At 50.8% G+C, this 16,665-nt stretch overlaps 1 protein-coding gene across 1 annotated transcript in view; it reads right to left on the bottom strand.

Moving 5' to 3' along the window:
• The window catches only part of rbm20 (RNA binding motif protein 20), a 274,255-nt gene that overhangs the window by 62,716 nt on the left and 194,874 nt on the right, over window positions 1–16,665 (bottom strand). Inside the window, 2 exon segments of the mRNA XM_072479520.1 lie at window positions 10,394–10,525; window positions 11,555–11,701. Coding sequence (XP_072335621.1) covers window positions 10,394–10,525; window positions 11,555–11,701 — 279 coding nt within the window.

Raw genomic sequence — 16,665 nt, forward strand, 5'->3', positions numbered from 1 at the left:
GCTATTTCAATATACTGCGAAATAAGTACAATTGGGCCGTTTTTTGGTAAGCTCGAACCTTTTGATGTGAACAAAGAAGATTTGGTACAATACGTAGACCCTATGCTTTATTTTTTTTAGAGCAAATAAAATAGAGGTGGAAGAAGGGGCAGAGCATTGTTTTGCTCACAGCTTGCAGCACCCAGACATTCAGTGTACGAAGAGGTTTAACCTACCCTAAAGTCCCTGATTGAAAATCATTTACCAAACTCAGAGTTAGTTAGGAATCATTATTAATCAAAACCCTCAATCATTCTTCAGAGGTACAAATGTTTTTTACAGGAGAATCTGTTGCTGTCTTTGTGGCCAGAATAAGGAAACTGGCAAAATATTGCGAATTTGGAGCAACTCTGAATGATATGCTAAGGGATAGACTATTGTGCAAGATAAATGACGTGGTTATCCAAAAGAAATTGCTGGCAGAATCAGAGTTAGACTTTAAAAAGTTTATGGAAATAGCCTTTTCCATGGAAGGTTCAGAATTTCAAAGCGTACCTGGAGGTGAGGTCTACTAGTTGAGGAGAGGGACCGTGAGCTACAGCATCAGCGGGGTTGAAGGTTCCTGTTCAAACAATGGAAGGATGACCGACAGAGGAAACTGAGGTAAAGCCCGTTGTTTCCATCAACATCAAATTTCAATGGGCATTTCGGATTGCAGGTTGCAGGATGCAGATTGTTTCAGGTGCGGTAGGAGAGGTCACTTAAGGCATAGATGTAAGAGCAAGCAGAGCCTACCCAGCCCAGGAAGGGGGTAATAGCCAGTGTTGGTCCATAGTATCGGGGAGTACCAATCACCTGTGTTGACATTGAACCATACTGAGGTAGGCAAAATGACTCTAATAACCGTGGTATTGCTAGTAACTGAACATGCTTTGAAGATGGAAGTAGACACCGTACTTCAACAACCATCATAGGGGAACAAAGTTACCATTGCTTACAAGACGTGGTCCAACTATAGAAGCTGGAGAACACCACAGCCCAGCGAGTCACTTATATGAGAGAGTCTTTTAAAATGAAGGGGACCAAGATGGTAGCTTAAAGACCGCAATCAGTTCAGCTCCTGCTCATTGTCGTGTTGGGACAAGGACCAAGATTAATAAGGCGTGACTCACTCCAACATATTAAATTAAATCACAGTAGCACAGTGGTTAGCACTGTTGTTTCACAGCACCAGGGTCGCAGGTTCGATTCCCGGTGTGGGTCACTGTCTGTGCGGAGTCTGCATGTTCTCCCCGTGACTGCGTGGGTTTCCTCCGGGTGCTCTGGCTTCCTCCCACAAGTCCTGAAAGACCTGCTTGTTAGGTGATTTGGACATTCTGAATTCTCCCTCTGCGTATCCGAACAGGCGCCGGAATGCGCCGACTAGGGGCTTTTCACAGTAACTTCATTGCAGTGTTAATGTAAGCCTACTTGTGACACTAATAAAGATTATTATTATTAGAAACTGGATAGAAATATTTAAACCGAGTGAGGGAGGCTGATACGAAGTCATCCGGAAATATCCAAGGTTTTCCAAGAAGAACAATGGAAGACGAAGGTGCTCCAAGCTCGGGGCAGCACGGTAGCATTGTGGATAGCACAATTGCTTCACAGCTCCAGGGTCCCTGGTTCTATTCCAGCTTGGGTCACTGTCTGTGCGGAGTCTGCACGTCCTCCCCGTGTGTGCGTGGGTTTCCTCCGGGTGCTCCGGTTTCCTCCCACAGTCCAAAGATGTGCAGGTTAGGTGGATTGGCCGTGATAAATTGCCCTTAGTGTCCAAAATTGCCCTTAGTGTTGGGAGGGGTTGCTGGGTTGTGGGGATAGGGTGGAGGTGTTGACCTTGGGTAGGGTGCTCTTTCCAAGAGCCGGTGCAGACTCGATGGGCCGAATGGCCTCCTTCTGCACTGTAAATTCTATGATAATCTATGAAGCTAGGAAAAATGTGGACCCTGAAGATATTAGGCTGGACCTTTCACTGCCCGCCTCTGGTAGTGGAGTTCCCGATGCAGCGGAGACTCCAGTCTCGTCAAATAAAGGTGAGGCTCCGGTCCCCCGTTTGCGGTAGCATCGAGGTTCATCAGCAGGAGGATGCAAAATAGGTCACATTGACCCATGTACATTCTATCAACAGACTGAGCACATTCTCCAAGTCCGCATAGTCCTCTGGGCCGGGATTCACATGGGCGAGAATTGGGGCAGCTATTTCCCAGTGTGGCCCAGGGAAAGGGGTTTAAACCCCACTGCTGTGATTTTTGCTTTCTGGGTATTGACAGGTGCTGCTTCCTCTGCCTGAGTCAGCAGGTATATTGCTCAGGTAAGTTTTAAAGCAGAGATTTTTTTCACTGTCTCGGTCTGGGGGGCGCTCTAGTTTCCAGGCAGGGGTCTCTGAAATGAGTGGGGTCTCTGATGTGGGGGTTTTCTAATGGGGGGGCTCCGGTGGGGGTCTGTCTTATGGGGTATTTCTGGTGGGGGTCTCTTTTGTAGAGGGTCTCTCTAATGGGGGCTCTCTGGTGGGGGTTTCTGTAATAGGTGTCTCTCTTATTGAGGTTTCGGTAATGGGGAGATCTCTGGTGGGAGCTCTCTCTTATGGGGGGGGTCGCTTATGGGGGTCTGTGTAATGGAGTGTCGCTGGTGGGGTCTCTATAATCGGGTGGAAATGGTCCTGGCTCCGAGATCATTGTGACTTAGGCTGGGCCAGTATCGTACATGGTAAGAAACCAGGATAAGATCCTGGAAAACATTTAGCCCATTTGAGGAAAAAAGAGCCTCTGAAAATGCAGGTGGCATCACCAACCTCACACATGTCTGCCATTACAACTGATCAAAGTACTGAGGGGACTGGACAGGCTGTTGTAAACACAGAGCCCGTTGCGGCGGGTGTTGAGAGGTGTCAGCTGAGGAGGTACTTGTACCAGGAGAAGTCAATGGAGAGGCTGTCCTGATCAAGACAACTGCTGAGGAGAAATCCCAACCAATGATACGTCATTGCTCTCAACATAAACGGAACTCCCCCGATCGACTGGGGTACTGATTTTGAGATTTTCAGGCACTCGGGGACCTGAAGGGGGAAGGATGTCACAGAGCACCTCGGAGACCCCGTGACTCCCCGTCCAATGGAATGGGAGTGAGCACGGATCAAAGATGAGCGCGGGCTTTAATACCTGCAGTCAAAGCTTGCACCAGGAGGTTGGCGGAGTTTGACAAAGAGTCGAAACGTCAGCTCCTTTCTCTCCCTACAGATGCTGCCAGACCTGCTGAGATTTTCCAGCATTTTCTCTTTCGTTTCAGATTCCAGTAATTTGCTTTTATTAGGTTGTCGGAGTGGTGCTCTGCTCTGGCTGTGCCTTGTAAATAGGTGCCCATAAATAGTTTTTCTGCTTGTAAATAAACGGTTGTCGCCTTTACCCACTGGCGGTCACCCAGAGTTCTCGTGACCACAGCCTCCCATCCCTGTACCCCTGTAAAATCCAGCCCATGATTAACTTGAATGCTGGAACAGATCCTAGAGGCCAATTGACCCACTCCTTCTCCTAATTGCTCAAACTTAACACCACACCAACTGGGCTTGCTCCAATCTCATTGCACAGAGCAGTTGCGTCAAAACGCTGATTCATAAACCAAGGCTTTAAAAGTGATCTGCCACCAGGGAGAATCAATTATAGCTTGGTCGCTATCATTGAGTTACCCTGCCCTTTCTGCTACTCAAACTGCTTGGTTCGCAGTTGCACTAATCAAGGAATCGCTTTGCGCAGTAATACAACCACGGGAAGTCAACAGGATGCCGTTATTTATTCTGGGGATTGTGATGGTGGAGCGCGAATAGGAAGGGTGGCACTGTAACTGGGCAAATCACACTGGAAAAGATTTGCTCAGCTGATTATTTTCTGATTTAAGAGAGTGAGTTTATAAAGAGAGTGATAGGGCGCGCTCTGACTGGGTGCGACAGATTACCCTCCTGCCCAAATTAGACCCAAGTGCAGAATTTGATCTGAGGCATGGATTCCCACAGGGATACTGCCACAGTTGTTTTTTTTAATGTGTAACAGGTGGCAGAGTAACACAGTGAAAGGGCATTACCTTCCTCTCTAGACGGCAGCAAGTTCAAATTCTATTGAATTGATTTGTAGCAATGGATGAGCAACATGTCCCAATCTGATGAACTGCAGAAGGAGATGACATGGACCTTCTATCATATAATTCAGAGACATCATTAGCAGCTGTCTTCCTACACTCCATATACACTTGTCCACCCACTTATCATCCTCTTTACGTGCCCGTATTGGTCTATATTTTGTCTACTTCTGCTGATTTCAAGGGTGAATCTCTGGTGAGACAGGACTGAACAGAACTGCTACTTATTGCAGAGATGTTCCCCAGACATCAGCCCATCTTCTGGTTTTTGAATCATTTGAACATCGTATAGGGGGAAGTTGGGGGGTGGGGGGGGGGGGGGGGGGGGGGGGGGGTGCGGGGTGCCCTGACCTTTGCAGTGGAGTCCCATTGAAGTACAAGTTTGTTGCAGTGCTAGAGAACAGTACTGTCTCCATTTTGGCAAGACAATAGATAATTTACCCTTTAGGCATGTACATTCCATCACTCGATAAACCATTGTGCAACCCCCAACATGCAAAAAATCTTTTATGACTTCCTGAATCGCCATTGAAACACGGGGGCCGGGATTCTCCGAGCCCGCGCCAGGTAGGAGAATTGCCGGGGGGGGGGGGGGCACACGAATCCTGCCACGCTACTCTGGCGACCGGAAAATCGGCACCTATTGCGCCGGCGCAGTCAACGCGGCGCCGGTCGGGGGCTGTTGAAAGCGTGCCTCGCGGTGATTCTGCATGCTCGACGGGCCGAGTGCCGGCGAGTTCCACTGAGTGCCGCCGGCGTTGTTTGCGTGTGGTCCTACCCGACGGGACTTTGCCGTTCTGGCTGCAGGGACTGTCCCGGTGGTGGGGGGGGGGGGGGAGCCGACTTCGTGGGGGCCCTCCACGGTGGCCAGGCCCGCGATCGGGGGCAACCAATCAGCGGGCTTGCTTATTCCGGGGAGGGCCTATGTTCCTCTGCGCAGGCCCCTGTAGGGCTCCGCTATGTTGCCCGCGGGACGGCGCGGAGACAACTGTGGCGCGCATGTACGGACCCGCGCCGGCCGTGGCGGGCTGGGTTTCGGCGCCGGAGCTGCGCACAGCACTCTGGCGGTGTTCTAGCCCCTGAGGACGGCCCGTTGCCACCGCCGTCATTCGTGCCGGTTTTGATGCCGGCGTCAATACTTTGGGAGAATCCCGGCCGGGATGTCTGGCACTAACAGGTATGAACTTGCAGCCAGTTTCTGAAGCTGAATGTCTTGGGAAATAATTTGAAGGATATATTTCTTTGATTTGCATCAATTTTACACAATGTATTTTGCAGTATGTTGTCCACTGGCTTATCATCAACTGGCACATTGTCCACTAATGTGTTGGACACTGGCATACTGTCCACTGGCACATTATCTACTAGTGTGTTGTACACTGGCATATTGTCCAGTGGCACAATGTGATGAATGGTTACTGTATTACTGTACCCTTATCATCATGTAAGGTGATGTCCCCTTTAAGACCGGGCTTGGAACCCTGGGGGACTCCGCACACCTGGGAACCGTATATAAGGGGCCGCCTTGTGGGTGGCACCCAGTTAGCACCCATCTCAGCACCAGGCTGGTTCTTAGCTTATAGAAGCCTTCTTTACCGTTTTACTCTCTAAGCGTCGTTATTGAGGGTACACCAATTTAATAAGCTAAACTACACCAGGATGGACGCAGGCCTAAAACCAGAGAAGCTCAATCTGGAAGCACAGACACCGGAGGCAAAATAAAATTTTAAATACTGGCTCCGATGCTTCGAGGCCTATCTGGACTCCTCAGAGACTCCCATCCTGGGGCCACGCAAGCTGCGCCTACTCCACGCCCGGTGAGTCACAGAATCTCCACCACGCTCGAAAAGGCGACTACCTACGAAGAGGCGGTCGAGTTGGTACGCAAGTGGTTTGTCAAATCCATCAACGAGGTACATGCCCGGCATCTGCTCTCTACCTGCCGGCAGCGCTCGGGGGAATCACTAGACGAATTTGTCGAAAAACTCACTGCACTCGCCGGGGACTGTCACCATCAGGATGTGACGGGGGAAGTCCATATGAACCTGCACATCAGAGACGCTTTCGTGTCCGGCATCCGCTCGACCTACATCCGGCAGCGGTTACTCAAAAACAGGGCAAAAGATCTCCAGGCAATGCTATTGCTCGCCTCCTCGCTGGAAGTGGCCCGACATACTTTGGGCACGTACTCCACGGACCCTGCGAGCCCCCCTCGGACTTCCCCAGACTCGGCCACATTACGGGCCTGCGCCCCGCCCAGACCGGGGGCACACCGTGCTACTTCTGCGGGCAGGGCCAGCATCCACGCCCACGCTGCCCAGCCCGCTCCGCCATCTGCAGCGACTGCGGGAAAAAGGGGCATTTTGCGAGGGTCTGACTGGCCAGGCCCAAGGGCCAGAAACACAAAGAACAGCAGGCCTGAAAATCAGGCTCACAGGCCCGCAAGCCTCACAATGCTGCTGCGCATCGACCCAACACGCCCCCTTCTGACACGCCATCCGCCTTGTGCGAATCATGGGGGCGGCCATCTTCTCGACCCGACACGTGCGACCGACGGCGGCGGCCATTTCACGAATCCGACTCGGCTGAGGACTCGGACTACCCGCGAGTGGGAGCGATTACCCTCGACCAAACGCGGCAAAAATATCTGCAGAACTCGATGATGAAGGTCCAGGTTAACGGGCGCGACACTCCATGCCTTTCCGACTCCGGGAGCACGGAGAGCTTTATTCATCCAGAAACGGTAAGGCGCTGCTCCTTGTGCACCCATCCCGCGTCCCAAACCATAGCCCTCGCATCCGGGTCCCACTCGGTACAAATCAAGGGGTACTGTATTGCGGATCTCTCGATCCAGGGCGCCGAATACACCCGTTTAAAACTGTATATCCTCCCTCACCTCTGCGCCCCCCCTGCTGCTCAGACTGGATCTCCAGTGCGGCCACCGAAGCCTGACACTGAAGTTCAGTGGACCCTTGCCCCCCCTCACGGTATGCAGCCTTGCGTCACTGAAAGTCGCACCCCCCTCTCTATTCGCTCACCCCCGACTGTAAGCCCGTCGCCACCAGGAGCCGACGGTACAGTGCCCAAGACATGACTTTTATCAAGTCAGAGGTCCAGCGTTTGCTGGGAGAGGGGGTCATCGAGGCTAGCAACAGCCCCTGGAGAGCACAAGTGGTGGTAGTTCGGTCCGGGGAAAAGAAACGAATGGTCGTGGATTATAGCCAGACCATAAACCACTTCACGCAGCTCGATGCATACCCCCTTCCTCGCATAGCAGAAATGGTAAATCGGATCGCTCAATATCGGGTATTTTCCAAGGGCGATCTCAAATCTGCCTACCACCAGCTCCCTATCCGACCCAAAGACCGCCCCTATACTGACTTCGAAGCAGCCGGCCGGCTCTTCCATTTCCTCAGGGTCCCCTTCGGCGTCACAAATGGAGTCTCCGTCTTCCAAAGGGCGATGGACCAAATGGTGGGCCAGTACGGTTTGCGGGCTACATACCCGTACTTGGACAATGTCACCAGCTGCGGCCATGACCAGTAGGATCATGACGCGAACCTCGAAATGTTCCTCCAGACCACCCAAGTCCTCAACCTGACCTATAACGAGGAAAGATGCGTTTTCCACACAACCCGGCTAGCCATCCTCGGCTATGTCGTGGAAAACGGGGTCCGAGGACCCGACCCCGACCGCATGCGCCCCCTAAAGGAACTTCCCCTCCCCCGCAGCCTCAAGGCCCTCAAACGGTGCTTGGGGCTCTTCTCCTATTACGCCCAGTGGGTCCCCAAATATGCGGACAAAGCCCGCCCACTCACAAAGACCACGATATTTCCCCTGTCGGCTGAGGCCTGATCGACCTTCAACCGCACCAAGGCCGACATCATCAAGGCCGCTATGCACGCGGTGGATGAAACTAGCCCCTTCCAGGTATAGAGCGATGTGTCAGACATCGCCCTGGCTGCTACCCTCAACAGGCAGGCAGACCAGTAGCGTTCTTCTCCCGGACCCTCACCGCCTCCGAGATTCGGCACTCTGCAGTCGAGAAGGAGGCACAAGCCATTGTGGAGGCTGTGTGGCACTGGAGGCACTACCTAGCCGGTAGGAGGTTCACCCTCGTCACCGACCAACGGTCGGTAGCCTTTATGTTCGATAACGCACAACGGGGCAAAATAAAAAACGATAAAATTTTAAGGTGGAGGATCGAACTCACCACCTACATGTACGATATCAAGTATCGTCCAGGGGAGCTCAACGAGTCCCCAGATGCCCTGTCCTGCGGCACATGCGCCAACGCGCAGGAGGACCGCCTGCAAGCCATCCACAATGACCTCTGTCACCCGGGGGTTACCTGGCTCATCCACTTTATCAAGTCCCGTAACCTGCCTTACTCAACCAAGGAGGTCAAGGCCATGACCAGGGCCTGCCAGATCTGCGCGGAGTGCAAACCACACTTCTACCGGCCAGACAAGGCTCGACTCGTTAAGGCCTCGGGGCCCTTTGAGCGACTAAGCGTGGACTTCAAGGGCCCCCTCCCGTCCACCAACCGCAATGCCTATTTCCTCACCGTTATCGACGAGTTCTCCCGCTTCCCATTCGCAATCCCCTGCCCGGACATGACCTCAGCCACTGTGATAAAGGCACTGCACAGCATCTTCACCCTGTTTGGTTTCCCCGCTTATATCCACAGCGACTGGGGTACATCTTTCGTGAGCGATGAACTGCGTCAGTATCTGCTCAGCAAAGGCATCGCCTCGAGCAGAACGACCAGTTATAACCCGCGGGGAAACAGGCAGGTGGATGGGAGAACGCGACAGTTTGGAAGGCTGTTCTTCTGGGCCTACAGTCGAGAAGTCTCCCAACCACCCGCTGGCAGGAGGTCCTACCCAACGTCCTGCACTCCATTAGGTCGCTCCTCTGCAGGGCCACAAATGAGACCCCTCACAGCCGATTGTTTGTCTTCCCCAGGAAGTCCACCTCCGGGGTCTCGCTTCCACCTTGGCTGATGGCTCCAGGACCTGTTCTTCTCCGGAGGCAGGCGAGGAGCCATAAAACGGACCGCCTGGTCGAGAGGATCCGATTACCCCAGTTACGCCTACGTGAGTACTCCGACGACAGGCAAGATATGGTTTCCCTCCGGGATCTGGCACCCGCTGGTTCCCCCACTACAGACGCTCTTTCCCTCACGCTCCCCTGTGGGATCCGGCACCCACAACCAACCCACCGCCACCCCCCCCCCCCCCCCCCCCCGCCCCGGTCCCACTCCCCGTTGGTGGACACTGACCGCGCGCGCCCCCTAGCGCCCCCCCCCCCTCTACACACCCCGCCACGCCGGCACCGCTCCCCCCAACCCCAGCTATTTCCCCTGCGCCCGGATCCCCTACCCCGACCCGGACCAAGGCTCCGACCAATGTGCTCCCGGACGTACCCTCAACTAAGATGTCCGTGTCCGCCGCACCACCCCCCGAGCTGAGGAGGTCGATGAGGACGATCAGGCCGCCGAAACGAATGGACTTATGATGGCACTTCACCCCTGCTGGACCTTTTTTAAAAAACAGGGGGTGAATGTGATGAACGGTTACTGTATTACTGTACCCTTATCATCATGTAAGGTGATGCCCCCTTTAAGACTGGGCTTGGAACCCTGGGGGACGCCGCCTCCGGCTCCGCCCACCTGGGAGCCATAGATAAGGTGCCGCCTAGTAAGCACCCGTCTCTGCACCAGGCTAGTTCTTAGCTTATTAAAGTCTTCTTTACCGTTTTACTCTCTAAGCGTCGTTATTGAGGGTACACACACATTGACCAGTAGTGTGTTGTACACTGGCATCTTGTCCAGTGGCACATTATCCACTCATGTATTGTCCACTGATTTGTCTCCTGGCTGTACTAGCAAGCATCAATGTGGGGGAGACAGTGAAATTGGGGTATGGGCCTCACAACAAGGTGGGTGCGCTGTGGGGCATGATTCCGAGCATTCATTTTCACAAAAAAATAGCCAACAAGGGCAGGCAAGAACATCTAACTACCGTATCACATTCTATTGAAATTCATTCTGTTTTAGGATGTCAAATGTAGCATTCCTGACTTTCCTTAGTCTTCTCTTCTTCCTGTAATCCACAGGCTGTTAAAAGCCAGCTCATCTCCACATGCCCACCAGTTTTTGATCAATTTCTTCTGCGCCACTGAGCTGTTTATTTCTATTTGCTTTGTAATGACCTTATCGCGTCTTTCGATATAACCTTACCTTCAGCTTGAGTTCCTTGTATTGTTTGGACATGCGCACCAGTAGCTGTTGCTCGTTAATGGCAGGAAGCTTTTGCTGATAGAATTGCACCATGGCCTGCGCTGCCTCAGGATATGCCATCTCCAAGAAGGCCTGCGAAACAATCAAAGATAATCAGTCTGTACCTGGTGAAGGTGGTGCTCTGAATTAGAATTCTGTGCTTTGATGTGCTGATGTGCTATGCCATGTGAATTCCCAGTGTTAGGAAAACAAAGGTAGTTTTAAGGCATTTATATTTGTAATCGTAAAGATTGGAAATAATGTTTTACGTTTGTTTAAGTTAATGTTTCTGTGCCTGGAAGAGTAAAACCTTTTGTTTGATTCATGCTGTGCAAAGGTATTTGTGTTCACGACCCTCAGAAGTTTCTTGCAGTCTTGGGCCGAGCAGTTGCCATACCAGGCTGTGATGCAGCCAGACAGGATGCTTTCTATGGTGCATCTGTAAAAGTTGGTAAGAGTTAATGTGGACATGCCGAATTTCCTTAGTTTCCTGAGGAAGTATAGGCTTTCTTGGTGGTAGCGTCGACGTGGATGGATCAAGACAGATTTTTGGAGATGTGCACCCCTAGGAATTTGAAACTGCTAACCATCTCCAACTCGGCCCCGTTGATGCTGACAGGGGTGTGTACAGTACTTTGCTTTCTGAAGTCAATGACCAGCTCTTCAGTTTTGCTGGCATTGAGGGATAGATTGTTGTCGCTGCAACACTCCACTAGGTTCTCTATCTCCCTCCCGTATTTTGACGTCGTTATTCGAGATCCAGCCCACTATGGTCATATCGTCAGCAAACTTGTAGATGGAGTTGGAACCAAATTTTGCCATTTTGTATTTAAGGTACAGCTATATAAGTACATGAGGGGGAAAGGAATAGAGGGTTAAGCTGATAGGATTGAATGAAATAGGTTGGAAGGAGGTTCATGTGGAACGGAACTTTTAAACTGAATGACCTCTTTCTGTGCTGTCAATTCTATGAAGTTTTATTTGCTTTACTTCTAACTAAATGTTGTTAGCTCCAAACTTAAGCCTTTGTTTGGTTTTGTGGGAATGCTTGACAAGCACTATGCTACTGGGGATTAGGGAAGGTAGGCTTGTGATTCACAGCGGCCAAAACCATTTTCGTACCTGTTTTGTGGCCCTCATGAGGATGTAGTTGGTGACTTTTCCAAAGGGAAGTCCAAGGTTGATGACGTCACTCTCAGCGCAGCTTCCCTCAGGAAGGTTACAGATGTGAACAACTCGGCTCGGTCCAGGCTTCCACTGTGGGAACAGCTGGGAATAAAGAATATTAGCTTCACAGCACTGGGGAATACTATTGGGTTAGAAAGTCAGATGGCAGACACAAAGGCCCAAACCTGTAACGTACTCACTATTCTACTGGGTAACCCCAGAACGGTGTACACCCAGTATTTACCCACTTGCTGCTGCACTCTTTTTTGGGAGTTCAAATCATGAGGGGTCGCGGCTGAGCAGATAGGGAGGAGCCCAACTGCAAGGAGCAGGAACGAGACGGTGCCAATTTGTGTTGATTGAAGCAATGGGAAACACTATCCAATATAACCAGTGGCTGGGACCCGGAGTGCACTGGCTGAGGGTGTGGTGGAGGCAGGTTTAATTCAGAAGAGGGTTGGGTAATTTTCTGAAGAGAAAAATGTTGCAGGGCTATGGAGGAAATGCAGAGGAGTGGGACTTGATGAGTTACTCTTGCAGAGTACCAGCACATATATGAGGAGCTGAACGGTTTCCATCGGCGCTGCAACCATTCGATGAGCCTATAATTAATTCCATGATTCATCTCCATATCTGTTAACCTTGGGCAGAGTCTTCTCTGCTTTAAAACATTTCAGACATTGGGTGCGTTTATTTAAAAGGGCAATCAGCCCTCAAGTATATTATTAGCGATGCAGTATTAGGGGAGGTTCATAGATCCCGCACTATGCCAGGAATCCAGCATGGGTTTGGAGATATTCTCCCAGTGGCAGATTAGAGGGGTCTCAGATGCTACTGTTCATGCCTCCAACATGGCACAGTCATGGCTGAACGCTCCTGCGGGAGGGGATTTCCATTCCCACGATAATGGCCCTACAGGCTCTGGGCCTTCATTTTCATCCAGCCCTCATCAGCCTTTTGGCAGCAGCTGTTAAGTACCCACATCCCTGTTCGCATTAGATGTGCACTTCTTGGCTGAGCAGCAGATTCGGAGATCCCTCTAATCTCCGTCGCTCTGCGCATCTGGAGGCCAAATGCCCTGTTAAATACCATAATTGCCGACTTGCCGCAGACGGTGGGGAATTTGCTGCCGCAACGAGCCACCTCTGGGAAAATCCCCTGCAGGCAGGATGGTGTCAGGAAGCAGGCCCACATGCCTGAGTCTGATTTTCCTCTTCCAAAGTTGCCTCCATGAGGCCGGAAAGCTTCCCCTTTCTGGCTGCATTCACATTCCCACAGTGGTGAAATTTGTAACTGTGGGTAAGGACACCCTTCGCTCAAGGATTGCAGCAGTTCTCATTCGGAGAGCCGTCACAGAAAGGATGACCCTAATGAATCCATAGAATTCCTACAGTGCAGAAACAGGATATTTGGCCCACTGAGCCTGCACCGACCCTCTGAAATAGAACCCTACCTAGGCCCACTCCCCCACCCTAACCCCGTACCCTTATCTAACCAACACATCTTTGGACACTAAGGGGCAATTTAGCCTGGCCAATCCACCTAACCTGCACATCTTTCGACTGTGGGAGGAAACCAAAGCACCCAAAGAACAAAGAACAAAGAAATGTACAGCACAGGAACAGGCCCTTCGGCCCTCCAAGCCCGTGCCGACCTTGCTGCCCGACTAAACTACAATCTTCTACACTTCCTGGGTCCGTATCCTTCTATTCCCATCCTATTCATGTATTTGTCAAGATGCCCCTTAAATGTCCCTATCGTCCCTGCTTCCACCACCTCCTCCGGTAGCGAGTTCCAGGCACCCACTACCCTCTGCGTAAAAAAACTTGCCTAGTACATCTACTCTAAACCTTGCCCCTCTCACCTTAAACCTATGCCCCCTAGTAATTGACCCCTCTACCCTGGGGAAAAGCCTCTGACTATCCACTCTGTCTATGCCCCTCATAATTTTGTATACCTCTATCAGGTCTCCCCTCAACCTCCTTCGTTCCAGTGAGAACAAACCGAGTTTATTCAACCGCTCCTCATAGCTAATGCCCTCCATACCAGGCAACATTCTGGTAAATCTCTTCTGCACCCTCTCTAAAGCCTCCACATCCTTCTGGTAGTGTGGCGACCAGAATTGAACACTATACTCCAAGTGTGGCCTAACTAAGGTTCTATACAGCTGCAACATGACTTGCCAATTCTTATACTCAATGCCCCGGCCAATGAAGGCAAGCATGCCGTATGCCTTCTTGACTACCTTCTCCACCTGTGTTGCCCCTTTCAATGACCTGTGGACCTGTACTCCTAGATCTCTTTGACTTTCAATACTCTTGAGGGTTCTACCATTCACTGTATATTCCCTACCTGCATTAGACCTTCCAAAATGCATTACCTCACATTTGTCCGGATTAAACTCCATCTGCCATCTCTCCGCCCAAGTCTCCAGACAATCTAAATCCTGCTGTATCCTCCGACAGTCCTCATCGCTATCCGCAATTCCACCAACCTTTGTGTCGTCTGCAAACTTACTAATCAGGCCAGTTACATTTTCCTCCAAATCATTTATATATACTACAAAGAGCAAAGGTCCCAGCACTGATCCCTGTGGAACACCACTGGTCACAGCCCTCCAATGAGAAAAGCATCCCTCCATTGCTACTCTCTGCCTTCTATGGCCTAGCCAGTTCTGTATCCACCTTGCCAGCTCACCCCTGATCCCGTGTGACTTCACCTTTTGTACTAGTCTACCATGAGGGACCTTGTCAAAGGCCTTACTGAAGTCCATATAGACAACATCCACTGCCCTACCTGCATCAATCATCTTAGTGACCTCCTCGAAAAACTCTATCAAGTTAGTGAGACACGACCTCCCCTTCACAAAACCGTGCTGCCTCTCACTAATACGTCCATTTGCTTCCAAATGGGAGTAGATCCTATCTCGAAGAATTCTCTCCAGTAATTTCCCTACCACTGAAGTAAGGCTCACCGGCCTGTAGTTCCCGGGATTATCCTTGCTACCCTTCTTAAACAGAGGAACAACATTGTCTATTCTCCAGTCCTCCGGGACATCCCCTGAAGACAGCGAGGATCCAAAGATTTCTGTCAAGGCCTCAGCAATTTCCTCTCCAGCCTCCTTCAGTATTCTGGGGTAGATCCCATCAGGCCCTGGGGACTTATCTACCTTAATATTTTTTAAGACACCCAACACCTCGTCTTTTTGGATCACAATGTGACCCAGGCTATCTACACCCCCTTCTCCAGACTCAACATCTACCAATTCCTTCTCTTTGGTGAATACTGATGCAAAGTATTCATTTAGTACCTCGCCCATTTCCTCTGGCTCCACACATAGATTCCCTTGCCTATCCTTCAGTGGGCCAACCCTTTCCCTGGCTACCCTCTTGCTTTTTATGTACGTGTAAAAAGCCTTGGGATTTTCCTTAACCCTATTTGCCAATGACTTTTCGTGACCCCTTCTAGCCCTCCTGACTCCTTGCTTAAGTTCCTTCCTACTTTCCTTATATTCCACGCAAGCTTCGTCTGTTCCCAGCCTTTTAGCCCTGACAAATGCCTCCTTTTTCTTTTTGACGAGGCCTACAATATCACTCGTCATCCAAGGTTCCCGAAAATTGCCGTATTTATCTTTCTTCCTCACAGGAACATGCCGGTCCTGTATTCCTTTCAACTGCCACTTGAAAGCCTCCCACATGTCAGATGTTGATTTGCCCTCAAACATCCGCCCCCAATCTATGTTCTTCAGTTCCCGCCTAATATTATTATAATTAGCCTTCCCCCAATTTAGCACATTCATCCTCGGACCACTCTTATCCTTGTCCACCAGTACTTTAAAACTTACTGAATTGTGGTCACTGTTACCGAAATGCTCCCCTACTGAAACATCTACCACCTGGCCGGGCTCATTCCCCAATACCAGGTCCAGTACCGCCCCTTCCCTAGTTGGACTGTCTACATATTGTTTTAAGAAGCCCTCCTGGATGCTCCTTACAAACTCCGCCCCGTCTAAGCCCCTGGCACTAAGTGAGTCCCAGTCAATATTGGGGAAGTTGAAGTCTCCCATCACCACAACCCTGTTGTTTTTACTCTTCTCCAAAATCTGTCTACCTATCTGCTCCTCTATCTCCCGCTGGTTGTTGGGAGGCCTGTAGTATACCCCCAACATTGTGACTGCACCTTTCTTATTCCTGATCTCTACCCATATAGCCTCACTGCCCTCTGAGGTGTCCTCTCGCAGTACAGCTGTGATATTCTCCCGAACAAGTAGCGCAACTCCGCCTCCCCTTTTACATCCCCCTCTATCCCGCCTGAAACATCCAAATCCTGGAACGTTTAGCTGCCAATCCTGCCCTTCCCTCAACCAGGTCTCTGTAATGGCAACAACATCATAGTTCCAAGTACTAATCCAAGCTCTAAGTTCATCTGCCTTACCCGTAATACTCCTTGCATTAAAACATATGCACTTCAGGCCACCAGACCCGCTGTGTTCAGCAACTTCTCCCTGTCTGCTCTGCCTCAGAGCCACACTGTCCCTATTCCCTAGTTCTCCCTCAATGCTCTCACCTTCTGACCTATTGCTCCCGTGCCCACCCCCCTGCCATACTAGTTTAAACCCGCAGGAAATCCACACAGAGACAGGGAAAAGATGCAAACTCCACACAGTTACCCAAGGCCGGAATTGAACCCGGGTCCCTGGCGCTGTGAGACAGCAGTGCTATCCACTGTGCCACCGTGCCGCCTTTGTGCTGTAACAGTTTTGTGATTTCATGTAATGGTCCACCACCAACCTCCCAGGGGATGATGGTAGTACTGTGGATCAGGCAGGCTAGGAGAGTGGGCAAAGAAGTGGCAGATGGAATACAATGTGGAAAAATGTAAGGTTATGCACTTTGGTAGGAATGATAGAGGCATAGACTATTTTCCAAATGGGAAAAGGCTTAAGAAATCAGAAGCACAAAGGGACTTGGGAGGCCTTGTTCAAAATACTCTTAAGGTTAAAGGGCAGGTTCAGTCGGCAGCGAGGAAGGCAAATGCAATGTTAGCATTCATGTCGGGAGGTCTAG

The sequence above is a fragment of the Scyliorhinus torazame genome, chromosome 16, assembly GCF_047496885.1.
Source record: "Scyliorhinus torazame isolate Kashiwa2021f chromosome 16, sScyTor2.1, whole genome shotgun sequence".
NCBI classification, from domain to species: domain Eukaryota; kingdom Metazoa; phylum Chordata; class Chondrichthyes; order Carcharhiniformes; family Scyliorhinidae; genus Scyliorhinus; species Scyliorhinus torazame.